Genomic DNA, 27,144 nt, shown 5'->3' with positions numbered 1-27,144 from the left:
TTAACCTTAAAACCTTTGTTCCTGTTTATTTTGATAGAGGCCTGGTGGACCCAGCAATGTCTTACGCGATGCGTGTCTAGTCGCCAACGTCCTGGATCCCCGAATCAAACAGGAAATCATCAAGAAATTTATTAAACAACACCTCTCAGAGTATCTGGTCCTTTTCCAGGAAAACCAAGATGTAAGGAAAGCTTAGCAAGCTCCATTTGGATTTCACATTTTGCTGGCGTTCACGGAGGTCACGTTTCCACAGGTTCCTGTGGTGAAGTGTTTCTAACGTGAGGGCTCAGGAGCAGAGATGTGTGGGTGTGGGATGAACTGAATGATGAGTTGGAGGTCAATGTCATCTCTCCCAGGATGACTTCTTCCCACCTTAGACCTCGCTTTCATGTACCAGCACTGGAAATGTTTCTCCCTCATATAGTAATAAAGAAATTCGAGTTTATCAACTTTCTGCCCTTTAAAGGGTTGAAAAATCAAGCTTTGAAAATTGTAGACCTAAAAACTTTGGAAACCAACAAAACTTCCCCCCAAACAAGCAAAAAACCCCCAAACAACCAAAATGCCTAGAAAAGGGAAGGGATTTCCAGAAGTGGATTAATCTTTGCAGCTAATTTTTAAACTTCCTGTTCTGGTGCTAACAGCTTTGAAAAATTTACTATAATCATCTTGAATCTGAAAAACTACCAAAGGACCAACCACAAAACCGACCTTGAATCAAAATGTGGTTTAACAGTTTCAAAATTTTAACAGTTTGTGACAAAGAGGGGAAAAGAAAGCTAAAATGCTTCATTTTAAATAGCATTTTTCCATCAAAGTTTGTTTTTATTAATCTTGCAACTTTCTGACCAGAAAACACTAATGCTGAGGGGGAAAAAAATCCCATCCTGCTCATGTTAGAGGAATTCTTGTAGAAGTCTCTGTATCCACGGTCCAGCTGAATGGAAGCATCCAAGAATTCCTGCGTTCTCATCCCACTGTTGACTTTAACCGCTCTTTCTGCGAAGCAAAGGGGGTGGGATCAAATGAATTATTTATGGATTGAGTTTTCAATAGTACGTACGTGATCTAGGTTTGCTGTTATCCTCATTTTCAACAGAACTTGCTCTCTTAATTCTCAGAAGGTAGAGTTTGCACTCTGGTGTGTGTTTAAGCACTTTGAATCATAGAATAATTTAGGTTGGAAAAGACATTTAAATCATCAAGTCCAACTGTTAACTCAACACTGCCAAGTTCACCACTAAACCAGGTCCCTAAGTGCTGCATCTACACGTCTTTTAAATACCTCCAGGGGTGGTGACTCCACCGCTTCCCTGGGCAGCCTGTTGCAGTGATTGACAACTCTTCCAGGGAAGAAATTTTGCCTAATATCCAGTCTGAACTTCCCCTGATGCATCTTGAAGGATTCAAAGAATTATTAATAGTGGTCAAGTTAACTTGGATCAATAACACAAACTGCTCTGTGAAAATACAGCAGCACAGTTAAGCAGTCAGGCTGCTGCTGTTTAAAGATGATGTTGTCCATCTTACTCAGGTGGCCTGGCTGGATAAGATCGATCGACGTTACGCTTGGATAAAGCGTCAGCTGGTGGACTACGAGGAGAAGTACGGGCGGATGTTTCCCCCTGAGTGGTGCATGACGGAGCGCATCGCTGTGGAGTTCTGCCATGTCACGAGGTGAGTGTCTGGGGAGATGCCCTGTGATGGCTCCCAGCAGTGTCACCTTCCTTAAAACAGCAGGTTGGCTTGTCTTTTGCCAAATGGAGTGTTTATCCATAGGACTCTAAAGGCAGTCTTTAAATATCTATGTATAATTCTCTATGATTAAGAGCAAGTGAAGAGTGAAAACCCTGAGAAGCATCACTAAAACTGCATGTACTGTTGTGAGTGAGATACTGTGGGAATCAATTTTCAGTGTAACAGAGGTAAAAATCAGTAACATTAGATACCAAGTGAAGCTGACTGCCTCAGACCATGCTTTTCACCAGCCAGAAACAGGGGACCAGCGGAAACTGCCAGCTGGAGTCTCAGGAGTACCATTGCCTTTGTTCTGGGACCCCAGTCAGAGACACTACAATTCCCAAGGTTTGATCCCGCAGGCTTTCCTGGCTGCAGCAGGGTGCTGGCTGTTAGGAGATGGGGTCCTGTTACCCACAAAGCTCTAAACAACTGTGGTTATGTTTGAAATGTGATCTGTAAAGCAGTTTTATGTTAGAGAGCATCTTAGGAATTAGCTTGACTTTTTCTGTGATGAAAGTCTGTCTAGGGAATAGACTGAATTACAGTGTTAGATTTCAGATCTTTCTCTTTATAGAAAACCACATTTGTTTTTTCTATTCCCTCGGTCTTCCTTCTGTCTTTCAGGACAGAGCTTGCTAAGATAATGCGCACAAGAGCAAAGGAGATTGAAGTGAAATTGCTTTTGTTTGCAATTCAGAGGACAACCAACTTTGAAGGACTTCTGGCTAAACGCTTCTCAGGTTGCACTCTGGCTGATGGATCAGTGGTAAGGGGACTTCTAAGAACAGCCCTTTACTCAACAACGTCTTTGGGAGAAAAAAATCCCTCTCACACGTAGCTATGGAAATGAGAGACTGCAAAAGGTGTCGCCTGCAGCCTCCTTTTGCACTTGTTAAGGGCGTTTAGTGTGATGTGCTCAATGGCTTGTAGTTGGGAAAGTGTTTCTTGGTATTGACTGTGGCAGAGAGCTTACAAGAAGGAGGAAGGACACTGTTTGTGTACTTTTTTGGTTCTCCTGAGCCCTGTGCTGTTTGCAACTGAAGCCATTGCCAGGGAGAACCACAAAGTAATTATGGCATGGTGACTGCGTTACAGTGTTTGTTCTCTGCATGGTGATGACACATCATAACTAAAAGTTCCCTCTTGTCTTCATTTCTGGCTACCACACACTCACCACATGGTACCAACTTTCAGTCCCACATTGTCTGTTGGGTTAGTCTTACTTGCAGGGGCATTAGTGGTTTCTAGTTTTCAGTGTCTCATTTGGTAGATTGTAAAGTCAGAGCCAAGAGAAACAGCTCAGTGAATATCTCTGGGGCCATCTCTGTTCTTTTTCTGCCTGAAATCTCAGCCAAGAGCTCTGCCAGCCAAGTGCCCTGGGAGCACAGAGTCCACGTGTGACTCAGAAGCTGCTGGTTTGAGGTTGGCTTCTCTGACCAGCTGGTGTCTTGAAGCCTACTTGGATGTGATAATTCAGCCTATGAGGCAACCCTGCTGGACCCACTTGTAATTTGCTGTGGATCAGTAGGTGCCACTAATTAAAAAGGGAAGTCCTGTAAGGTTTTCCTCCTGGCTGAATTTAGATCTTTCAAGAGTATGGCTTTATTTTTCTGACAAATTTCATAGGGGATCTGCAGCTTTGATTAAATTGGCTTCACTGGGTTGTTGTCCCTTTGGAGAGGGTAGGCACAGAGGCTGTTACAACTGAGAAAACCAGGAGGAGAGTGTGTAGTTTGCAATCAAAGAAAAATTTTTGTCCCCCTTTCTGATGTGCCTGGAGGCTCTGACACACTGACAGCGGGTGAGCATGGGTGTAAGAAGTGCAGGCTTCTTGCAGTGCTCAAGATGAATGTGCTGGTGGAGCAGTGGAGAGGAGCCAGACTCATGCCTTATAGTAGGAGGGAGTGTGCTGTAACCTTGATGAAAAGGCACTGCCTGGCACTCTGCAGTCACCTCTGTGTTTGGAAAAGACAAACTCTTCTACAGTGCTTTGAAGTAAAGCAAAACAGACTGTTCTCTGAGGAGCTTCCTCTTTTTTAACAGAAGAAGCCAGAAGTGCCACTTCCCTCCACCAACCCGTTTCTGGAGGACGAGACTGGGACAGAGACAGATGAGATTGTGATTGAGAAGAGTGATATGGACAAAGTAAGTCTTTGAAGTTCTCCAGTTGTCAGTGAGGCAGTCTCTGTGTTAAAATCTCTAGTGATGCCTAAGCTTTTCCCATCACATAGATTTGAAGGGTTTGTTTTCACAGCAATTAAATTTAGTGCATTTTTGATCCTTTGGGCAGTATAGACTCCCAGTACACCCATGGTTTGCTGTGGCTCACTTCACTGAAACCAAAGCAATCTTTATTTCAGTTAATAGTGCAGAGACAATCTGCCACATGAGAGTGAGTTGGATTCCGTTCTAGGCCATACAGCAGTGGCTCAAATGTAACTAAGGATTTCTGTCAAAGAAAGATGAACTAACAGAGTTGGGTTGTCTGATCCCAGAAGAAGCTCCCACTACAAACAGTTCCAATTCATATTTTTCCTTGTCAGCCAGGCAACTGAGCCTGGAGTCACCAGGCAACTCATTGAACTTTCAAGTGTCAGTTTTAGATTTTCACTCTAGATATATTACTTCTGGGATTTTTATCTCTACAGTGCTTTTCATCTATTACCTCTGCAAAGCAGGCAACACCTAACCACTTGTAAAAGCACTGGGTTTCCAAAGCCCTCTGCAAATATTAAAGGAGCGAATAGTAAGCACCATTGTTTTAATTGGCACCAATATCAAAGCCTGTAAGCCCCATACTTTTTACTCTCCAGATGGACATTTTTTAACTGTTCAGTTGTAAGTTGTTCAAGGCAGGTACCCTCTCCTTGTTTGGTGAGTTTACAGCCCTGTAAATGGGCCATTTGCAGGTGGTATCCTGATGGATGTCCAGGCCCTGAGGCCTACTCAGATCCATGCCACTGGGGAGATCTGGGGGGTGGTAGGTCTCCACCAGCACAGTTTGGTGCGCTGCATCCCCTCCACATTTTCACATGAGCAGGGCAGCCTTCTGCCTTCCACGCCAGCCCAAGTCCTGAAATACAATGATGAAGAAAAGTTTTTCTCTTTCCATTAAAATACAACTTGGGCAGTTATCAGTGATGTGGAAGACAGAGATTGGGAGCTCAGGGAGACAGGTGTGTGATGAGTTCTTTGTGAAGAGCTTGCTTTCCATTGTCTGTAATGGCTGGGAGAAGGTTGGCTCTGATGTCTGATGGCATCTGATGATGGCTCTGTGATTACATCCTTGGAGAAGTCAGTGGTGCTAGAAGACACATGAAGAGATAATTACACTAATTAGGCTGCTTAGGGCTGCTTGTGTTGATCAGTGGAATGCACTGCCTTGGCCAGAAGCACTTCTGAGAAAGGAACTGCTCTGCTTCCTGTACGTGGGCAGGCTGGTATGAAGCCATCCATGGAGCTATCCCTTGGAATGCCATTTGTAGTGAGGTTGCCCTCTCTTTCTGGGTACACCCTGTGTTAACCCTCACAACACAGTCTTGGGCTCTGCCAAATGGGAACCCCATATGGCTCCCATTTCAGTTTCAAAAGCACTAACATCTGGTGGTTAGTGCTGGTGAGTTCATGTTGGAAGTCACCTGCTGTAACTAGCTGAAGAAGAGAATGGACAGCAAGAACTTGAGTGATAGAGCTCTTCCAAGACACTGGTCCTGAGAATTTAAGACACGTGGGAGTGTAAGAGGGAGCACAAGAATATTTTTTGTGGGGGAATCCATGTTAAAAACGAACCTCTTTTAGTAATCCTAGCAGTTCAATTTAATCTGTTTACTTTGGATAGTAATGAAAGGAAACTGGGCCAGCTGCAGACCTCCTTACTGTGACAACAGTAACCTTTTATTATTTCCATCAAACTCAAGGAGGAAATAGCTTAAACATCTGCAGCTTTTGGACAGGATTGCACTCTCTGAAACACAGCTTCACTGCTACTGTTAAAAGATTTAGTATTCTCTCCACCAGACATGCTGGGAGCAGCATGATGCAAAGACGCACACACACACACACAGAAAACCAGTCCTGCAAGAGGAGTTGGCTCTTCCAGCCTGGTAAATCATAAACATTGTGAATCTGCAACCTTGTGCTGGCGCTGCCATCCTGGAGACTTGGCCACTGGAAGGTTGCTGTATTTGCCACCTATTGTTTCCCTCATGCTCCGTTAAGCGTGTGCATCCGGCAGAAATGGGCAGGCCCTGGCAGAAGGGTTGGGATGCAGAATGCTGGGTAGTGGCTCTCTCCCAAAGCTGTAAAAACTTACATTCTCCAGTCGTGCTCTTAGTGAGAAGGTTAATGAAGCCAGCCTTACAGAGGTGGTCTGGTCTCCATAAAACCGTTTGCTCACTTCAGGTTTGCAGCCATATGTTAGTATTCATTGTGTCTTTGACACGATTGTTATTTCTGAGCAATGCTTACCTAGTAATTCTGCAAAAGACTTAGTGCCACCTCCTTTGGCATTTAGGAAAGTATGTCCTTGAGGGTCTCTTGTTTTGCTTTTCTTATGCTTAAAAGAAAAAAAATCAATTGGAAAAATTCGTGTCTTCGTTGGCTGGGAGCTGATCCTGGCTTTTTTGTGGAGAGGGGCAAGAATTCCATTCCAGAGTCACTGCAGCCCTCTTTGCAGGCAGGGAAAACATGTCAGCTTGCCGGGGAGCAACAGGAAAGATTGTCTATCAATAAAAAACAATAATAAAAATGTAGCTGTAGGGCAAAAATGAACTTAAAGGCTCTGCCCAGCCTGGTACTTGAACATGCAGAGATGAAAGCATATGAGTAGTCCCAGTGGCTTCAGTGAGATGAGCTTGGCCACTGTGAGCGGTGCAGTACTAAGCTAAAATGAGAGTAAACCGGATGACTCCCAAATCGTATGTGCTTAAAGCTCTAAATTGACTTTAAAATACAAGTCTCTGCATCCCCAGAAATGTGCTTCACAGTGAAAGCATGCCGTAATGTTGTCTATATGATTCCAGCTCCTCTAGTAATTACATGCTGTTTATCTAAATAAAAACATCCGGATGAAATCTGTAACTTTGAGTTATTCTCTTTTAATGTTCTAAAATGTAGGGATTTTTCAATGTTTCTTCTAAATTAGTGCTGCATTTCATTTCAGAGGTGACTAGTGGAACCTTAGTACTATTCAAAGGGTTCAGCAAGGTTTTATTTACAGACTGCATTAAGATTCTTCTACTGAAACCTGTTAGCATGGAGCAGCCTTTTCTTTAAGGATAAGAATATCTTGCAAGTGAAAAGATAATTCCTTGGCATACTAGCAGCTCTGCAAGAGGAAGGGAAGACTTAGACATGTGGACCCTGTATATACTGTCAGTTACATGCCTTTGATTATTTGACAGCAAATTTCTGTGTTGTAATATTTTTAAAGACTTAAATCCTTCTGGGCACATTTGAAACCAACACTCTAAATGTTTTCTTACAGCCAAAGAAGCCAAAGGTCCCTGACAACCCTTTCCATGGCATTGTTTCCAAGTGCTTTGAGCCTCACCTTTACGTGTATATTGAGTCTCAGGACAAGTGAGTAACCAGCATGGACTTTTGGGTTTGTTTGAGTTTGAAAGTGCATTGCAGTTGGATTGTGCTCGATTCCGTACTCAAGCTTCAGAAAACTCATTTCTTGAAAGTCTGCTTTCTGATTTCTTCAGGAGCAGTATTCGTGGTTCAAGAAAGAATGAGTGGGACCTTTGCTTGGGCAAAAATGAGTGTTCAGAGGGCTGTGGATGTTGGTTTCATTTGGAATTGCAAAGGCCTGTAGGAACAATGCCCATTGCCTTTCTGTGGAAGAAGCTTAGTGTTTGTGAAATTGCTTCTGTTGCCTCTGCAATTCCCACTGCAGACGTACCCCTTTCTTTCGTCTCATGTCTTCCACAAATAGTAGGTTTGCTTTTTCTGTAAAATACACATGTGGCTTCCTGGCAAAGGACTTTCAAGATTTGCTTTGTACAAATAAGTTATTTGAGATCCTAAGATGAAAGCTGCTGTAGATGAGCTGGCTGTAAGATAACATTATCATTGCTCACAGACTGGGACCTTGTCAAGGGCTTTAATCCCTGGAACCCTTCTTCATCTTCCTCTTTGACTTGCAGCAAAATAACTTGAATGAAAGAAGCTTTCAGCTTAGAGCTCTGAGAAGTTTTGAGAGTTCTCACCACACTTTTTTGTGCCCGTTGGTTCACACCAGGGTTTACATAACATCTCTGTAACAAGTGCAGTGCCAAATGGGAGGGGAGGTAGTTGAAAAATGTTCAAAACAGTCTTTTAGTGCAGGTTAGTGGCTGGAAAGGAGAAAGAGGTGCCTGCCTCATGTAACTCATCTGTCTATGCCCTTCTAGCTTCGATGGACTTACACATGAGAGAGGGCATATAACTTGGGGCTTGTAGTGCCCTGATTTTGCCCAAACTCCAAGGTAGCCACTTGAAAAAGCTTTTCCATGTCCCATCAACCTTTTATGCTTTAAATTAAACAAGTAAATAAACCTTGCACAATGGTCTGTCATGCTGGGTTTAGTTTCTGCTCTGCAGTGTAACAAAGGGAAACAGATATTTCCCCCCTCTGCCAACTGAGCATTAACTTGTTTGAATATTTCTTCTCTTCTCACTAGGGGCCATTTTAATCCCCGTTTTGGTAATTCTACCCCACTGTGCTCCTAGCCCTTTCAGTTGCCTTTTTTTCCCTTTTCCTTTACAATCATGAGATGGTTTATATTAGCTTTATAGCCACAGGCTGTGAGGAGTTCAAAGAAATACTGCCCCAGTATTCCCCATGCTGACCCTGTCTGCCAGAAAGTGCTTTCCTTTATGATTTTCTCTTTTCTTCTCCCTTAGATTGAACTCTTGAGGAATCTGTTGCTGATGTCTGAAAGTGAGGATTTCTTAGATAATTAATTGTATGTTTGGGCTCTGAATAGCAAGAATAGTGTGAGAGTTGTGTTCATTATTGCCTGAAGTCTGTGGCAGAATGCAGCCTGGACCTTTTCTCCTGAAAAATTGCTTCCATACCCATTTAAAGAAACACAGTGCCAAATCTGTAGCAATTTAAGAGGAGACACCTGAAAGAAAGACTTTAAAGATGCTGCTCTCCACCCTTAGCTGCAATGTAAATATCAGATTTCTTAGCAGGGAAGCAGATTTCATTTCTGCCCCTTTGGGATATGTATCTTTAGCTCTAGTTTGTGGTCTGTAGGAGCAACAGGAGCACACACGTGTGAGCTGAGCTGTTCTGCTGCAGTGAAGGAAGAGCTCTGTCAGGTCTGCAGTGCTGAGAGTATGCAGAGCCGTGGTTAAGTGTGCTAATATGCATGTGTGCATTCGGATTGTTTGGAAAACTGGCACTTTCTCTCTTTGGTGTGTGCCTGTGATTTCATGAGAAAAGGGGCTTCCAAAATGCCAAGTCCATGGAAATTACCCTACAAGTGGTCCAGATGTCTCAATGCCATTGCCCTTCCCCAGTGCTAGGCAGATACCAGCTGTTCACATTGCTGAACAGACCAGCTGACTAAGCACCGTGTTCTTCTCTCGTGCTCCTGGGTTGTGTAGTTCCTCTTGTGATTTCCAGATATACAGAAAAACACTAAATAGGTTGAGTGAAAGAAAAAAGTAGGAGCCATATAGAAATGAATGGATTTAAGAACCAGAATAAAATTTTCTTTACTGGATTTCATATTTTCTCTTGGTTAGATTTGGCAAGTTCTTGGTCCCAATAAATATCCTACTGGTAGGAAATACCACATCTGCAGTACCAGAGGATTTTCTTGGAGCTTTTTGGAGAGTCTGTAGATAAAATGTTCATTTTCTGTAGCTCTCCTGTCTTCTTCATGTTTCATCTCCCAGTTGCTTTTCCTGACAAATTCTTTCTGCTCACATTGTACCACGCAAAGGTTGTTAGCCTTTATATTGTATTGGGCCAACTGAGACTAATGTGAAAGTTTGATTGACATCAACTGAAGTGTGCATTAGTAATGTATTAGTTCGCTTAGTGCACAATAGCCTGATGTTTTGCCCATGTGAAATAAGAGCACGTCCTCACAGCCTGCCTTTGACAGGCAGTTTGTCCAGGTTGGAATCAGAACAAGCATGAAGCTCCACTGCTGTTCTCCCACCTCCATCCCTGACAGTGTTCAGGGCCACGTTGGACGGGGCTTTGACCAACCTGGTCTAGTTGAAGGTGTCCCTGCCTGTGGCAGGGGGTTTGGAACTAGGTGATCTTAAGGTCCCTTCCAACCCAGACCATACTGTGTTTCTATGACAGCTGCATTTGCTCCTACATCCCAGTTGACAAGACCTTGGGGGACCAAGAAAATGTAGATATATTTCACTTGCCTCAGAGAAAAGGAGAACATGTGGAGTAAGCATGAAAAAACAAAAGCCATTGACATTCCTGACTATGTCTTGGGACTGAGAGAATGAAGGGAAAAAAAAAGTGGCTGGTAAATGCTAAGAAGGCTCCACTTTGTTGCCCAGATGGAGCAAAGTGCAGATGCAGAGGTGGAAATGCAGCTGCTTAGTTTAGTGGGACTTCTGACAAGGAGCAAGCCACGTCCGCTTTACTTGGGAACCTGAAGGAATGCTACAGCTTGCAGCACGTGTGAGCCCTCCTGCAGCAGCCATCTGTTTGGCTCTCCTACAGCTACAGGAGGAGGTCTATTTTGCTTCACTGTGGTCAAATACAATCAATGCTTTGGTTCAGTGTTCAATTGCTGGTGCCAGTGTAGAGATTTATCACATCAGTTGAGCAGCCTGATGTTTTTATGGTTCTTGTAACAAAGCCGAGGAACTGTGTGTATCTGTAGAATCAGAGGTATGTAAAGTACTTAACAAGCAATAAGCATGAATAAAGGGGCTACTTGTCTTTGCAATAGCCTGTGAGGCTGGCTTAAGCCAAAGAGCCTTGCTTCATGATTTAAAGCCCTGTTATTGCAAGCACGTGGTGGATCACCCGTGGTAGGAGCTCATTTGCTTTGGTACAGCAATCTGGGTTTATCAGGGAAGTGGTCACTTTTTGTACTGGTGCAGTGTTGTGGGTTCTTTGGTCAGCTGGAATCGGAGTGGGTTTTCTCATTTATGAGACAAAAAAAAAAAAGGGGACAGAAACTGGGGAAAAGTTTTCATTGTTGGCAGGTTTTTTCCCCTTTCCTTGTCAGATGTAAGAGAGAACGTGCTGAAGAGTCTCAGCTGCTGTGCTGCTAGTGCTGGTGGTAATGCTTTACCCATCCCAGGAGACCCTAACCCAGTCTCTTTGCATGAACTCTAATGTTGTGCTGGGTGTCCTATGAGCTGGCTTAAGACTAGGAAAACACTTCCAGTTGAAACTCTTTGACAGGCTTTTAAAGAAGAGTTTTCACTTCTATGGACAGCATTGCAAGTTTATCAGTGAGTAAGTTCCTAAAAAATAATGATAATATATTAACTATAAAGTAATGAATTTTGTCCTATTTTCCTTCTAAGGATTTGGCTTTCTACTTATGTGCCCTGGATCAGCCATTAGTTACACTCTCAGTAGTGAGAGGGGTGAAGGTTGTGCAGTGGAATGGGGGAGCAGGAGAAATAAAGCCAAGATGGTAATGGAAATAAGATATAAAATACAGGAACCTCATAACTCCTTTTGGTCAGCAGAGTGCCATTCTCATCTGAAATGTCTGCATATTCCTCAAAAGCCAAACTTCCTTGTCAGAGGTTGCGTGTATTTGTGTGTCTGGGGGAGGAGGTTTATTGCTGTAATTCAGTTCATTTGCAAAGGTTACTCCACTTAGTTGAGTTCTGGTGTCAGGAGAGCTGGTCTTGGTTCCTGACACGGATGTGCTGTCTCTGGAGGAGTAGGACTAGAGGAATTCCCCAAGATCAGAAGACTTCTTTTGGTCTGTATTGATGGTTCTGGCCCTCTGCCATGCTAAAAAGCCTTTTTGTCATGATGAAACGATGGAGTGAATTTTATTGTTGCCTAAAGACCAAAAAATTTTAGTAAGGACCAGGTTATAATGAATCACTGGAGACAATAGGAGGGCTTTTTGTGCTTTTTAAAGACTTCTAAGTAGGAAGTGCACTTTGTGCTCATGCTAAATAAAACTTCTTTAAAGGATGTGTGGAGTCGTGCAAAACCAGGTGGTATCCAAATGGGACCAAGAAATGGCGAATGGCACACCATTTTGAGCACATCCCTTTAAAAGCCAAATTCCCTGAGGTCTGCTCCGGAGGCCGCTGATATGGGAAGCCCAACTGTTACTTTTGCTGGTGCCAGGAATGAAACTTGAGCATACGCTTTATGCACTTGCATCAGATGTGCTGAACCCAGTCCTGGCAGACTTGTGAGCTTTTATATGTGGCTGGAGAACAGATTGAAGCTGCCACTATAATTCTTGAGTACAAAAGGTCGTTACGCATCGGTCCGCTCCGCATTATTGTATGAGCTTTGTGCTGAGAGGATGGAGATAAGAAAGGGCTGGAATACCCTGCCCTGCTAGAATCTCAATGCGTTTGCTGGTGTCACAAGACAGGACATCTGGTTTTAAGCATTATTCTCTATCTTCCCTTTGTTTCCTCTCCCATCATACTAAAATATCTTTCTATTGTTCCCCCACATCAGAAATCTCGGTGAACTGATTGACAGGTTTGTGGCTGACTTCAAGGCTCAAGGTCCCCCCAAGCCCAATGTGGATGAAGGAGGAGCCGTCCTGCCTAGCTGTGCCGACCTCTTTGTGTACTACAAGAAGTGCATGGTGCAGTGCTCCCAGCTCAGCACAGGCGAGCCCATGATAGCCCTGACCACCATATTCCAGAAGTACCTTCGAGAATATGCCTGGAAAATTCTGTCTGGAAACCTGCCTAAGTGAGTTTTGCTTTCACAATTGCACTTAACCCTGCTACTTGGGTAACCAGTTCATACTGTGATTCCTCACTGCCTTAGCTCAGCATTATATATATTATAATTTCTAATGGAGGTGGTTTATTTGTGTGATGCTTACCTGTAACTCCCTCTGCTCTGTAACATTTTATGAATAAAATATCTAGATGTAAATCCAGTGAAAGTACAGGAATTTGTTAGGAGTTTACACCAATATGGGTAAGTATAGAGGCTAAAGGAGCTCCTTGAGATACTGCCAACCTTTACGACAGGTAATTTTGTATGCTATTTCCCATCTTCAGTTTGTTTCTCTTGTGAACCTGGGAGCAGCAGAATCAGTTTCTGAAACCAGTAAAATCTTTTGCAGATGGAAGGGGAGAGGCTTACATCCAGACAAGTGGAAAGATAAATTTAATGTGTGTTCTCCATCAGACCTCAGTTGCATTCTTTATGCGCGTTTTTTTGTGTGCTCCATTTTTGCTGTCCAAGATAAATATCACTGTCCTATTTTATTTTTTTTTTTAAATGGATTTAGATTCTGAAGAGTTGGGAGGTAGGGAATTTCCTGACTCTGAACTGTTCTGAATCTTTCTTTGCTGATACACGGCTGTTAATCACTTGGAGACAGTGGAAAGAAGCCACATTTTCTATAATTTACTGGGTTGATATCATCAGTCTTTAAAACAGGTTACCACATTTTCAGATGCATGCTGACATCTGTTTAGTACTGAGGAGATAAATATGACAAGCAGCCTGATAGTTACTGAGATTTTTCTGTAATCTTTAATTAGATTTTGAGTAACTGGCAGTGAAGGTGAAGCTAGCTGGGGAGGGCTCTATTCCACTTGCATTCTAATCTCCCGTGTTGTGAATGAATGAGTTGCCCTTTGTCTGAAGCTTTGATACGAACTTCTGTTTGTCTTTCTTAAAGATATTCCTTAATCAAAATAGCAGGTTTGGGTTTGATGCAGGATGACACTGACCTGTGTTGCATTGGACTTTGTGGTCACAAGGGCTGTTATGGTACTGAAATTTAGTAATAATTTTGCAATGTGCGAGTCTGTACACCTGAAAGCTTTACAGGTTTTGTCTTATTTTTTATCCAGGACAACTAGCAGCAGTGGTGGGCTCACCATCACTAGTTTGCTGAAAGAAAAGGAAGGCTCTGAAGTGGCAAAATTTACTTTAGAAGAACTGTGCCTCATTTGCAGCATCTTAAGTACTGCAGAATACTGCTTGGCGACCACCCAGCAGGTAAGCTTTCCTCTACAGCACCTCTGGGATGGCACCCAGCAGCAGCCCCTCTTCTGTCAGGAGATGCTGTGCTGCTCCCACTTCAGGGTTAAGCTGCTGTGGAGACTTGAAGAGCCAGAAGTACTAAAATACCCAGAGTACTGTCTGATCCACATGCACCCTGTTGGTTATTGAGCCCTACATTATTAAATCTGTATTTCAAGGAAAGAAAAGTATTGATTTTTGCTGTTTCTACCTGAGAAAAGTCATTTGTTTGTAATACTGCTTTGCAGCATCAGTTTCGGATTTGGTCCTTTTATACTTTTTGCATAATTGGTTTGCAGTGGGGACCAAATGTAAAACAAATACCCCTTGTGGTTCATGATCTCCCTTTTGTAAAAACAAGAAAAACAGTAATTTAAAATAGGTTTGGGAAAATGCTTGCATGAAATATTGGGTCAAGGTGAAGTGATTAGAGATGGTATTTTTACTGATATGCTTTGCAGCCCCAGTGCTTGTTACATTCAGGTGCTTTCAAAATGCCATAGGTTAGTAGATGAGCTGTGATGTTTGGCTGTATCAAGGCCTCTCCACAGCAGAACTGGCAATCCTCCTCCTTTGCAGTTCAGGCACAGGCAGGGTGTTGAAAAACATCTTTATTAGCAGGACAGGTGCCACAGCGTTAAGTTAGTACATTAGCATGTCATACTAGAGTTACATAAATGACCTTGGAGGTTTACTTCTTTGAGGACATGGTGGCAGGTTTTAGGGTGTCCAACAAGGAGAGATTTCCAGTGTTCACTGGCTGAATTTTGGTTATAGTCTGGGCACACAGTAAGTTTTAAAACCTGACTTTTCCAGAATATAAGTTTTCAAGAATGGTCATTTCAAATAAGAAATCTGATCTTTCTGTTGCTTGTTTTGTTTCCTAACAGTTGGAAGAGAAACTCAAAGAAAAAGTGGATGCAAGTCTAGTGGAGAGAATCAACCTGATGGGAGAGATGGACACTTTCAGCATGTATGTTCAGCAGATTCATCCTTCCACAATATATCAAAATCCTAGTTTGTAAACCAGATGGTGCTGGAGTAATACAAGCCCAAGATTCCAGTGTTGTAGGACCCAGTCAGCAGTAAGACCGACCCAGATACGTAGCCTAGGCATAGGCATTTCCCTGGTGAAGGAATGGTCATCCTTTGGCTAGTCCAAGAGCAGCAGTAGTACAGACTTCAGATGTAGTTGTTCCCCGTCGTCCTAGCCAAAGGAACAAAAGCACTGGAAAGGGGAAAGGAAATTGTGAGTTTTCATCTGAAACATCATTTGCATCTTGGCAGCTCTGGGAGTTGACTGCTACATTTCAAGAAAGGAAGCTATTTCAGTACATTCCTTCCTGCTTTAACTTCCCCCTGTTAATCAGCAGCCTTGTCAGTATGATCAAACCCCATTTCAGATGACATAAAAGACTGATCCAATCTTATATTTGGGGATTATAATTGAGAGAAGATTATCGTTCATTAAAATAACTTTTCACGTAACGATGCTAAAAATATTCCCTTCTGACATCCTCTCCACCACTGACAAACAGATTGAATGTTTTTTGAGAGAAGGAAATTGAGGCAAAAAAAATTGTTTTGCCTCACATCAGACAAAAGAAAACCTTGGTAAAGCTGGGAAAATAATCCCTATCAGCAGCTCTCCTCCTCCTTAAAACTAAGATTCAGCCCACACAGCAGTAAGGTTTTTTTTCAGAGGGCTCCCTTCCTATGATTCCTCCTCTCTTGCTCCAGTGGGCAGGATCCCACTGAATCTCCATCCAGGTTTTTCACATGGTCTCAGGCTCCATTCCAGGCTGCAGAGACTCCGTTCCCTTTAGATATTTCTCAGACCTTTTTAAGGGTAAATCCCTGATCAGAATCTGGGGTTGCTGTGTCCACTAAGCCAAAGCAAGCAAGATAGCTGGGAAGCAGAAATAAAATATGCCCTATGATGGGGTTTTCTTAACATGGTCAAGTCAAGGGTGAGTTTTGTATTTTCTCATGATCTGTCCATCAAAAGCCAGCTGCCTTGGGTTGCTGCTGTTTCCACTGTGGCTGCCTCATGAGATGGTTGATTGTAGGCAGCCAGTATGATATGTTTTGGAAACTGTTTAAACGTGTAGCTCACGTTCGCTATTTTGGACAGCTTTAAAGTTCAGCTGACAGCCCTGATGCATCTTGTAACAGAGGCTTTTTAATTGACTTTCAGTCTGTTCCAATGTAGTGCTTTGTCCAGTCTTCTGTCAGTGTAAGTCATAGCTATAAACCTCTCTGGCGTTTGCTCATTCAACATTGAACAAGTTGTTTCTTTTGGGATTTGATGTCTTGTTAGGCACAGTCATAAAGAGAGTGATAAAACATTGCTGCTTACACACCCTGGAAAGTGTTCTACCTTTGCAGAAAGAAGAGTGCAGAACCACCCCAGATGTGTATAAAGCGATTGATGTGAGATGGAGGGACTACCCCTGGGGTGGCTAAAAATTTTCTATAGCTATGTTGGAAAAATGAGCTCTTCTTGAAGTTCAAAAATAAAAAAATTATTATCATTTAAATCCAGAAATCTCTGATTCCCACCCCCCTGCCTTACTGATCTGTTGTGAGGTCATGGGTAGTGTTTAGAGACCCCTTGAAGGCCTGAAGTGTTGAACATACTGTACTAAGAGCTTACTATACTGCTCATTTATGGCCTCAGCTTCCCCATCTGTGCATCTGTCAGGGATTGTCTGAGGATTCATTAACTGCTCCTGAAGTACTGTTACGTGCTGCCTGGGGCAAAGATGTGAAGTGGCTTCTGGCAGAACCATGTCATGATGCTTTATGTTTGCAACACCACTTTCTTGCTGCACCCTTCACCCTCTACAGCCAGTATTTATTTTGAAGAGTAGACAAATAGGTTTTTCTCCCTGACTGCAATTTTGTGGGTTTTAGGTGAGAGCCTGCACTTGGAACAGACTCCTGATGTGTGGACACTAGTGATGAGGTCGCTTTTCTTCCACTGACAGGATTGTGTTGCATTTTGGTGCTGAATCACAGCTCTTTTCTTAAAGTCACTGACAACAGGTGCCCTGCAGGAGTCAGCTGTGCCCAAGAGACATTATTTCAGTCCAACTAGTGGAATCCCCCAAGGCATAAATCCTATAGTGCCCAGCAGAAGCAGAAGCACCAGCAGAAATGATCACAGGCTTTTTTTATCCCGATGCAAGTTTTAGATCGTATAACTTGAAGCCAGTATTCACTTCATCTCCCAGACTAGCTTTTCCAACTAATTTTGGATGAGTTTGCCTTTACAAACAAATTAATTGCTCTGAAGGAACTTGCCAGCCTGTTCCAGACTCTGTGTACTAGAGCTTTAGGAAGGGGAACAGAAAACCTCTGTGGGTTGCAGGGAAGAACACGACCCAGCTCCCAGCAGCAGAATGAAGAGTGGGTGATACCATATCTCAATGAGGAGGTGGATATTTAAAACTATTTTGAAGAGTGAACTCCACAGTAGTACCCAGAACTTCAAAAAGAAGATGAGGGGGAGGAAAACTGTTTGGAAGAGGTATTGGTCAGATTTCTTACAGATCTGCAATTCCCATCTATGCTGCCATCATGAGAAAGAGCAAAAGTAAAATCCAGTTTTTACGTATATAATCCCAAAGTTGTAAACAGCTATCTGTGGCAGATTTAAGGTTTACACTTCTTTAAAAACTGTACTTAACTCAGTGAAACACAGTCACTTGTTACTTCTAGCAGAAGTTGTAATGTGAGTACTTGGTTATGTGCCCTCGAGGGTGGTCTGAGCTGTTGCAGACAATGTTTCTTGGTTGTTTTTTTAGGATCGTTTGCACCTTTATGCCCATCATAATATGGTGGCATCAAATATGTCGCTAAGCAATATTGTGCTGTTAAGAAAAAAAGAGGGAAGGAAATGTGTTTGACTAATGTGTTCTTTAGTCTGGTATATGTCTTTGAGAAACTCTAACAATGGATGGCAGCAATCCTAGACATAGTGTAAATAAGACATCTGCCTTGATCTTCTCAAATGGGAGTTCAGAACTCATGCAGATGTACTTTTTGAAACCCTCTTTGCAAGTTTCTGTGAATAGTAGAATATTGGCTGTGAGTAAGTGGAGTGATGATAAAATTTTAGTTTTATGTATTAAATTTGAAGGCAAATCCAAGTCTGGGCTTGTGTTCTTGGGGGTTCTTCTTCTTCCTGATGTGAAGTTGGGGGTTACCCAATGTGACACCTTTGATCTCCAGCTCCCTCCATGTGTCAAAACAGAGAAAGGTCTGCTGTTAAAATGTTTTCGCTACGCTAAAGCCTATTGTGTAGCTCCCTGATGAACAGCATGTAGAAATTCCCAGCTCCTTTTCAGTACAAGTTTTAGCCATGTATATTCACAGCATAATGCAACTGTCAGCCAGTAGATGATTTTCCGCCTTTCACAGTCAAATAAAGCCAGTTCTGGCACTGTGTCACTCAGTACTGTTCTAAAACTCATGCTTGACTCTTTTTTGCAGTGTGATCTCCAACAGCATACAGTTGTTAGTGCAGGACCTGGATGCAGCCTGTGACCCTGCCCTGACTGCTATGAGCAAGGTAGGGTGTGGATTTGTTTTGGGAAGAGGTACCCTTAAGATCCACGGGAAGTTCTTGGTTGCTTTGATGGCTTTATTTCACAGTTGACATACCCTTTTGCTATATATTGATTTTGTCTTGCTTCTTAGAGCAGCAATTGCTCTATTTATAAATATATCCTTCACTCCAAAACCTCTTGTTGTTCAGATTAGAGCTTTCAGTCTTTTGCAACACAATAAACACACAAATACTTTCTGTAAGTACATAAGGCTTTATTTTTCACTCCTAATGCCAGTGAGATCCTTTAAAATTGGGAAAACTTTTGTTAGCGTGAAATTTCAACTACAGCTTCTTGTTTGCTGTTCTTTGTGTTCTTTGACAAGGAGTTTTACTAGCCTGGTTGTTTGTGGCTGTTAAATGGAGGTACTCAAAGGGTAATAAGGAACTGAGATTGAGCCCTATTGCTTCTGTGATCCTCTCAAGGACATATGGAGCCATTCCTAGGGAGGCCCATATGATTAGTGCTTAAGGATTTTGTTGCAGTTACACTGCTGGCTTTTATATGTTTGAAATGCAGAGCTGTGTCTTCTTGCCAAAGTATTATGAAAACCCAGACTGCTTTAGACAGAGGTGAAGACAACAAAAGTGGATTGAACAATTTTTTTTTTTAATTAGAAATATTAAACATAGAGCTCCATTTTTGTAGGATCAACACACTGTCTCACTGCCATGAATTTTAATAGCTTTCTGCTTTATGATGTATTCCAGCTGTAACTAGCCCCGCCACCCCCAGCTAATATTTGAAGTGGAATGCAGCTGGTAATAGAGCTTGTATGTGTTCCAAGTGAAAAGAGGATTTTTTTTTTCCCCTGTAAAATAACACTGTTAGGAAGGGCTCAGCACTTCAGGTGTTGTGTGTGTGCTGTGTCAGTTCCTTAGATCTCCTGAACCTACAGAGTGTAGTAGTATTTGAATCACTTAGCTCTGACTGTTTGTACCCAAACCACAACCTTGAAAAAGCAGCAGCTGGTCAGCCATTTATTTTTGTCTTTGGAACACTGGTAAAATGCAGCACATGTGATGGGACTGATGATATATAAACAAGTTAAGTGTTATGAAATTAGCTAAATAAATACTTGTCATTTGTGCACACATTCCACTGTTTGCATCAGCCAGAGTCACATTAGCTAAATAAATACTTGTCATTTGTGCACACATTCCACTGTTTGCATCAGCCAGAGTCACATTTATGTGATCTTTACTAGACCTGGGTTTGCTGTAAGAGTTTTTTCCTTCAGCCTCCTCCTTTCTTTCCTTCAGGGCTGGATTTTTACTCTGACAGTTGAATAAGAAATGCATATGATTGATTATTTAAATGCAGAGTTAGTGTTTGGAAGTGTAAAATTTCAGTCTGTATTAAAGGAGTAAAGGCTGTGTGGCTGATCCATTCCAAGTACTGGGAAGGCATGTCCATCTAAAGACCTGTACTCCATTAGGGCTCTTCCTTTGTTTAGCTTCTTTTCATTTACTTAAGTCTGGTGTCCTCCAAGATTGAACATTCCCAGTCCTTTGTTGGAGTCTGGCTTTTCTTTTTCCTTGCAAAAATGTCCAGTAACTATAAGAGGTAAATTAAGAAATACTTAAACCTCTAAGTCAACTCTGGCTGCAAGCCACTTAGAGAGATTTAACACAGAAAATGGCATTGTGACTATTGCTTTCAGCTGGGAATGGTACTCAGTTTCCCTGATCCTTTACCTTGTGTGTTCTGGAAGAAGTGGTAAATGATGAGGAGGCCCCATGTTACAAAATGTGTAGGTGTTAATCTTTACTCAAACTTTGGAGCAGGTGTAGAGTGATTAAACACGGCTGTAGGATGGGGAGCTGGGAAGCGGGATGTGAGAGGAATTTGCCCTAAAACCCCACTGTCATATTCTGGAGAGCAAAGTACTGAGAATGTGTTGTACTGATCTATAGCAGGCCCTTAAATTGTCTGATGTGCCTTATTTTTAATTGTTGGGACAAGTGAACTGCTAATCTGCATGGGATGTTTTTGCCCCAGTTAAGTTTATGGATTGCACTGGCTAAGCCTTGATTCACTTGCTGAATTAAGCATCGATTTCTATGTAAAACTGCTGGTAAGTGGGGCTGGGGGACATTTTAGTGACTCATGTCGATCGCTTGCTGGGGTTTTATATTTTGCTAAAACCTTTTGGCACAGCCAGAATTTCCTACTTCCTTTACAACTGAGTGGACACCAGCAAGCGCTTAAACACGAAGCTTTAATAATCTCTCCATTACATACAAGGAAAACCCCAAGAGCAGAGCAATCAGAGCTGCCAACTGCTAATTAAAAGTCACCATGGGTGCATTTTAGCACTCAGACAAGGTGCAGCATGTTAACAGTGCAAACCGGAACTCGTGTTGAAAAACAATGGAGGCAGTTTCAAAGGCAGCAATATGTGCTGCCTGCAGCAACCACTGGCTCTTCTCTCCTCTCCCACCTCTTCCTGCATGAGGAATGTGTGGTCAAGGGTGAAGGTACTGGCCTGGTGGTTATGTGTGTTCCCCATGCCCAGTCTGGAGCCTGTAACTGGCAGTGCTGAGCATGGGGGGACTTGGAGACTGATCCATCTTCCATGAAGCAACCTCTTTGCTGGAGACCCGGATCAGTGCTGGACATGGAGGAAGGACCTGGTGGCTCGTGGTTTGGTGCTGTCACTCCATTCCTAGCTTTCTGGGGACACAGGGACATATGGAGACATGGGCCCCTGCAACTGGGCAGACCTAGGGATGCTCTTGAGGCCCTGCCTTGCCCAGAAGGTAGTACAGCTCTTCTTATGTGCCAAACCACTCCAGTTTTGCTTAGGGTTTCTCTTTTCTCCTCCCTTTTTAAGAAAGCACCCAAAAATCTTGACAGTCCTGGCTTTTTGTAGTGAAAACCAGCTCTGAAGGTAGCACCAGAGCTTTGAACCCCTTGCAGGCAGCATGTTGCCCCATGTCCTTGCAGTGTGCAGGTGCCTTTTGGCTGCTGTCAGAGACCCTGCGTGCTGGGATTCTCCCTTTGGCCGGCGAGTGCAAGGCCTCGCTGCTCCAGTTCTTTGGACTCATTTTCAGCTTGTGTATGTAAACTATGTGGATATCCCAAGAAAAACATAGGACGAGGGAAAAAGAGGCATAAATTTAAAATGACAGGAACAAAGCTTTACCAGAAGAGTTGGGCTCATATTTCTTCTGATGACTTTTCAGTATGTGTACCATTTCTTTCATTGCAGCTACTGGTCTTTTCTTTGGGTGAAACACACCCCCATACACACACACAAAGGGCTATTTTTACTATTCATGCTTTAAAGGTTTGGTTGTAAAGTATTGCTTTTGGAATGAAGACCAACAAAATGAAAAAGCTACTGTTCTATTGTTGCAATAATTCAACTCAGCAGTCCCTTCCCACTTTCTGGCCGTTCCCACTATATGGGGATGGTCTGTTGGTTGAGGATCATTGTCTGTCAAGAAGAGCCAGCGCTGGGAACGTGCAAATCCATCAGGGAACTAGGCACAAAGTGTTTTCTTTGGATATGGCTTGTACCATGAGGAGTAGAAAAGCAGTTGTCTCTTGAGCGATCTTCAAATGAAAGATGGAATGAAAACCCCATAGAGCAGGTGATGAGAGAGGGATCCCTGCTTGCTTCCTGGGTAATGTGAAATGAGCAGGCTGGGGTTTTGTTTGTTTGGTTTCAATAAAGACAGCTTTGGTAGGACATGTGTAGGCTCTCCCAGACATTGTGGTTTTGCAAAGAATTTGGCTTCTCTTGCCTGTTAAGTTGTTTGGATGGAATTGAACTGGCTGGGTTGCAGGGGACAAAGTAGCCATAATTGAATTAAAACCAGGAATAAAAAACTTGTGCACGCAAAATCCAGAACTTGAGAAAACAAGTTTGAGGGCAAATACCCCTCAAAAGGAAAAGCTCATCTTCCACATGTGCCCAGTTTCCTACCCTAATTTCTTACCTGTTTTCCTCCTGTTTCATCTCCAGCACGAGGCACAGCATCTCCAGTTAGTTGGAGAACATTGCGGAGTGCGTGGTCTCTGAACAGTAGCAGAGCTATGAGTGCTTTTCTGGATGCTGGAGTTCCTTGGTGAAACGTTGCTATATCCATGGGTGCTTGGCCAGTCTACCCAATTATCTCTTCTTTTTTTTCCCACAACTTACATTGTGTACTCACTGCAAATAAGGCTCAGAGAAAGTCAAGGGAGTCACACATCTGGCTCACAGGGACTATTCTGTTGCATTTCTGCTGACTGTAAATGAAAACAAAATGGGAGGTTGAGTAACTCTTCTTGGTTTCTATTTTTTTGATGTGAATTTAGGATAAGCTGAAGCACCGCAGCTTGTACACAAGAAGTGTTTTTGGTGTGAGCTATGCTGGATTTTAAAGAGTATTTCTACCTCTTCAATCTATCTGTCATCAGTCTCACCAGTATTAAAGTCTTGGCTGCCATACAGGAATCCAGACTTTGCAAGCTTGCAGATATTTTCTCAAATGCCTGTAATCAGGATTTATATGGGCACTTCATCCTGGCAAACTGGAAACTGTTAAATATTAAGGCAGCCTGGCATGCTCCAAAATCTTTTTTAATCCTAGTGGTCCCCATTTGTATAGGTTACTGGTCACAACCTCTCTCTACTCTGGTGCAAAAAAGGGCTGTTCTGGGTTTTCTTTCTGTCTTGTTGCGGAAAGGTTTCGCTCAATCAGTGTAGTGACGAAGAACTTGACCTTGGTGGTGAATTGCAGTGGCAGTGTCTTAATGATTCCTTAGAGATCTTTGGACAGGAAGTTCGTACAGTTTTCCTTACCTATTGCTTGAATCTTAATGAATTAAACAGTCTCTTTGGTTGTTATTTCCCCTTTGTGCAGATGCAGTGGCAGAACGTGGAACACGTCGGTGACCAGAGTCCTTATGTCACCTCGGTGATTCTCCACATTAAACAGAATGTCCCCATCATCCGTGACAATCTGGCCTCCACGAGAAAGTATTTCACTCAGTTCTGCATAAAATTTGCAAAGTAAGTTGCCAGCATGGCAGAGTTTATCGAGGTCTCTGGTTCTCACTAGCCTGTACGTGATCATCTGTTTGCTTTCTAGAGTGCAGCATCATGGCTGTTGGTGTCTGGGTGAACATCCAAAGAGGGCACAAAGGGACGTGGGTTAGGGCAGCAAACACCAGCAGCTGCTGGCAAGGTCAAGGTTAAAAGATATTTCAGTTTCTTGTCTCAAGTTTCCTGCTGAGGCAGATTTTCTCAGATATTTCTGTTGATTGGTTCTTCCCTACATAGCTAAACCATCCCATAAAATATTGTGATGATCACTGCCTACTCTTTGCCAAGTGCAGAAAGTTTTGTGTTGGACATCTTTAAAAGGCTTTGAATGTCTGAATTAGATATGACTCCTACTCTGGGAACCTACTTTCCTTCCAGTGATAAGAGGCTGTGGTGTTTCCAGGTACTAAGAAATCTGGTGCGTCATTTAATTCAATATAGCTTCTAAAATACCTATTTCCCTGTAAGGAGGGCATGTGTGATGAGTATATTCTACCTTGACAGTCCAAAAGCTGCTTTTCTGTGCAAAAATAGTTCACTAAGGAGGGGAATATTCAGGGGAGTAGTTCAGATTTTGGAGAATATTCTAAGTATTTTCCTGTTAAATCACTTAATGTTGAGCATTGTGAAAGAACTGGAAGATGAGACAGAAATGCCCCTTGCCTCTGGGTTTAGGGTTGAGCTCTCCAGTATCTGTTGGACACCCAAACTTTGAAGCTGTGTGTCTGAAACAAGAATTCAGTTCTTTGGGAAGATACTTGGAACTCTTCCCTACTTGCCTGTGGCCAGCAGAGCTTTGCATGCCAATGCCCCAAGAAAAAAACCTCAGGAGGACTCTGCCAGTTGTAGCTGCTGCTTTTGGTGTTGCATGTGACTCTGCTGGTGGACTTGTGAGCTGTGCCATACATATCATGTGTCACTCTAAAATACCTTAACGTTTCATTCATCTGCAATAACCTAATCATCCTGAAATAAACTGTGGCCTGGCAGTTACTGTGTGGGTTTGAGACTGGAGCTTCAGCTACTGCTTCAGCAGGGAAGGATGCAGCAGGCTCTCCTGAGAACTGTTAGCTCTCACAGCAGGGAGGCTGACCTAAGAGTTTCATTCCCCTTTTCTATCTCAGGGTACTCGTTAGCTTGCATTAAGGAACAGTTACTGATAAATCATATTATGACGTTGCCCATAATCACTGTTTGAAATGCTGTCTCAGTGAAAATTTATTGCACTTAAGCCTTCTATGTGATTTCACTTGAATTTTGTATCACTAACATGGCGATAAATAAAAAACCCCATTTACTCAGCTGTTCAGAGCACACTCTTAATACCTCAGCTTAGTTGCCTCCCTTTTAACTTTATTGCTAAGCGCATATCAAGTAAACTCAGGATAAAATGAACATCTAAGCCAAGTGCCTTCGTCATGGCTTGTTCTATAGTTGAGCACAGAAACCTGCAAAACTACCACTCTGCTTCAAAACCTTTTTTAAGACAACTACAGCTCTGATCTGCAGCACTTTAAAATGAAGACACAGTCCTGAGTTCACTGTGCTGTGAATCAGGTGGAGAAGTGAAAATTTGGTTCCTAAGGATTGTTTTTGCCAGATCCTATTTAGAGTTCTTCTGTACAACTTGGATTTAAAGAGAACTAGCGCAGTGATGAGGGTGTATTGATGTACTTGAAATGCTGATGACATTTTAATGCATGCAAACATTTGTATTTTTGAAGCTCTGAATTCTTATGGAATATGCTTGCCTGCCCAATATAAATACCTGGCCTTTTGTGTGCTCCACAACACTGAAAATCCTTTTAACAGGCATTGTACTTCTCCATATGTTAATGTCTGTATCTTTTTGAACTGCCAGCCACTTCTCAGCTCTAATGGATTGTATAAAGCGCTAGTGTTGAATTACAGGACCACAGGGGAGAAGGCATCTAAAGTCACTAAATTTAAAACTGAGGGATCTGAGCCAAGTCTGCAAGAAGAAAAATGGCCGTCAAAAATGGCATCAATCCTGTAACCTAATTTGTCATTTTTGTTTTGTTTTGACCAATATGCAACCCTCACTCCTATGAAGTAGTGAGAAGCAGCCAGCTTTCCGGGAGGCACTTTTAGGCAGGGTGAGGGGCTCTGGTCTCGCTGCACCTCAGTCCTTATCCTTTGAAATCAAAAACCACAGTGGTGAAGCCATGGCTGCTACACAGGGATGTGTTTGGGAAGTCTGTGACCTGACCTCAGTGAGGAAGAGATTAGAACCGAGAGGCAGGAAAAACAAACAGCTCTCCCCCTCGCCCGGAATAACGGCTCATCCATTACAAACAGGCGAGCGTGGTGGGTAACTGCAGCAGGCACCCTTCCAGTTCTGGCCTTTGCATCGTGCTTTTAGTGAGAGGAGTTGGGTGGAAGAAGATCGTGACAAGGAGGCTCCTGGAGGTTTGGAAACAGTGAGCTGAGCTAAACCTGGCCAAGCTGCAAGGGTTGGTCACTGCCTTGGAGCAGGGTATAAAGCAAAACCCTTCTCAGCTGCAGTGACTCAGTGACACCAGGATGCTTTGAATGATGCCCTGCAGTAGCTCATCTTCCTTCAGACAGGCAAGACTGTGGTTGCATCTCTGTCTGCCTTGCTTAGCAAGGCATTGTGTTTGATGCATCAGCAGTGCAGGGGATTAGGAAAGCACAGGCTTTGGCAGAGCCACTCCCACTGGATGGGAGCCTCTCAGATGCTGTGGTTTCTCTGCTTTAGGTTCCTAATCTGTCTTGCACTGCTTTATTATTATGCTGGGGACTTGTCTGCTTCTATGGAGGGTTTGCTGGATTTGGTTTTATAGCTGAAACTGTAAATGAATTCTGGCATCCAATCTAGCTCTGTGGATGTGCAGGGAGTGAAGGCATTTAGAGTACAAAGCCTCGTGCAGAGCATTAGCATTGAATTCGCACGTATTATTTGCATCAGGATTGCCTGCTGTACACTGAGAGAGCCAAGCACTGAGTCCAGCCTAGGCAAGAGACTCAAGTGAATTTTTCAGTTAAGTGCAACTGCACTTGATGGTCTCTGCTTGTCCAAAAAACCTCCCAAAATACGAGAGCAGCCCTTGGTTCTTATGGTTTGTCTTGTCTGTCCTGCTGGAGTTGAGAAGCTGTTTCCAATAAGGCAGCGTGAAATAACAGGCATGTGGGGATGGGAGGTCACTTTACCCTTCTGCACTGATTGTGGGTGGCCATCCTAAGGGGCCTGGGAATTGTTTCATGCAAGACAGAGAGCTGTCTATGGGAGACCATGTGGTTACGTAGAAGATTAAAAAAAGAGAGGGGAGGGGGTCCTTTGGCTGCTGGTCTGCCACCCTCTAAAAAGAGAGGCTCGCTCATATAGAACATGAGCATTAGCTCCATGTCTGACCTTACAGAGGGAAGGACAGTTGGACCTAGCTGCAAGATCAAAGATAGAGTTAATTTCTTGCTCTCTTCAGCTTGTAGCAAGGTGCTGCACCCAGAGCTGCTACCCATTGATCATTTTATAGGATCACCTAAGCTCCAGCTGTGCTTAGCACTCTTAATTGCCCTCCGGGAATTAGCTGTGC

At 43.0% G+C, this 27,144-nt stretch overlaps 1 protein-coding gene across 4 annotated transcripts in view; it reads left to right on the top strand.

Moving 5' to 3' along the window:
* The window catches only part of VPS53 (VPS53 subunit of GARP complex), a 65,740-nt gene that overhangs the window by 28,179 nt on the left and 10,417 nt on the right, over positions 1 to 27,144 (top strand). For 2 of the 4 annotated variants that reach the window (XM_057415712.1, XM_057415731.1), the window contains 10 exons: positions 38 to 181; positions 1,535 to 1,677; positions 2,365 to 2,506; positions 3,784 to 3,885; positions 7,226 to 7,320; positions 12,383 to 12,625; positions 13,747 to 13,894; positions 14,809 to 14,891; positions 18,416 to 18,494; positions 23,388 to 23,536. In XM_057415712.1, the coding sequence (XP_057271695.1) occupies positions 38 to 181; positions 1,535 to 1,677; positions 2,365 to 2,506; positions 3,784 to 3,885; positions 7,226 to 7,320; positions 12,383 to 12,625; positions 13,747 to 13,894; positions 14,809 to 14,891; positions 18,416 to 18,494; positions 23,388 to 23,536 (1,328 nt within the window). The remainder of the gene's footprint in view (positions 1 to 37; positions 182 to 1,534; positions 1,678 to 2,364; positions 2,507 to 3,783; positions 3,886 to 7,225; positions 7,321 to 12,382; positions 12,626 to 13,746; positions 13,895 to 14,808; positions 14,892 to 18,415; positions 18,495 to 23,387; positions 23,537 to 27,144) is intronic. The other 2 variants (XM_057415718.1, XM_057415723.1) reach the window with 2 other exon arrangements.

The sequence above is a fragment of the Pezoporus wallicus genome, unplaced genomic scaffold (genome assembly GCF_028554395.1).
Source record: "Pezoporus wallicus isolate ANWC-B61680 ecotype Strahan unplaced genomic scaffold, APGP_CSIRO_Pwel_v1 contig_8517, whole genome shotgun sequence".
Classification (NCBI taxonomy): domain Eukaryota; kingdom Metazoa; phylum Chordata; class Aves; order Psittaciformes; family Psittacidae; genus Pezoporus; species Pezoporus wallicus.
This window is presented reverse-complemented; position numbering and strand designations above follow the sequence as displayed.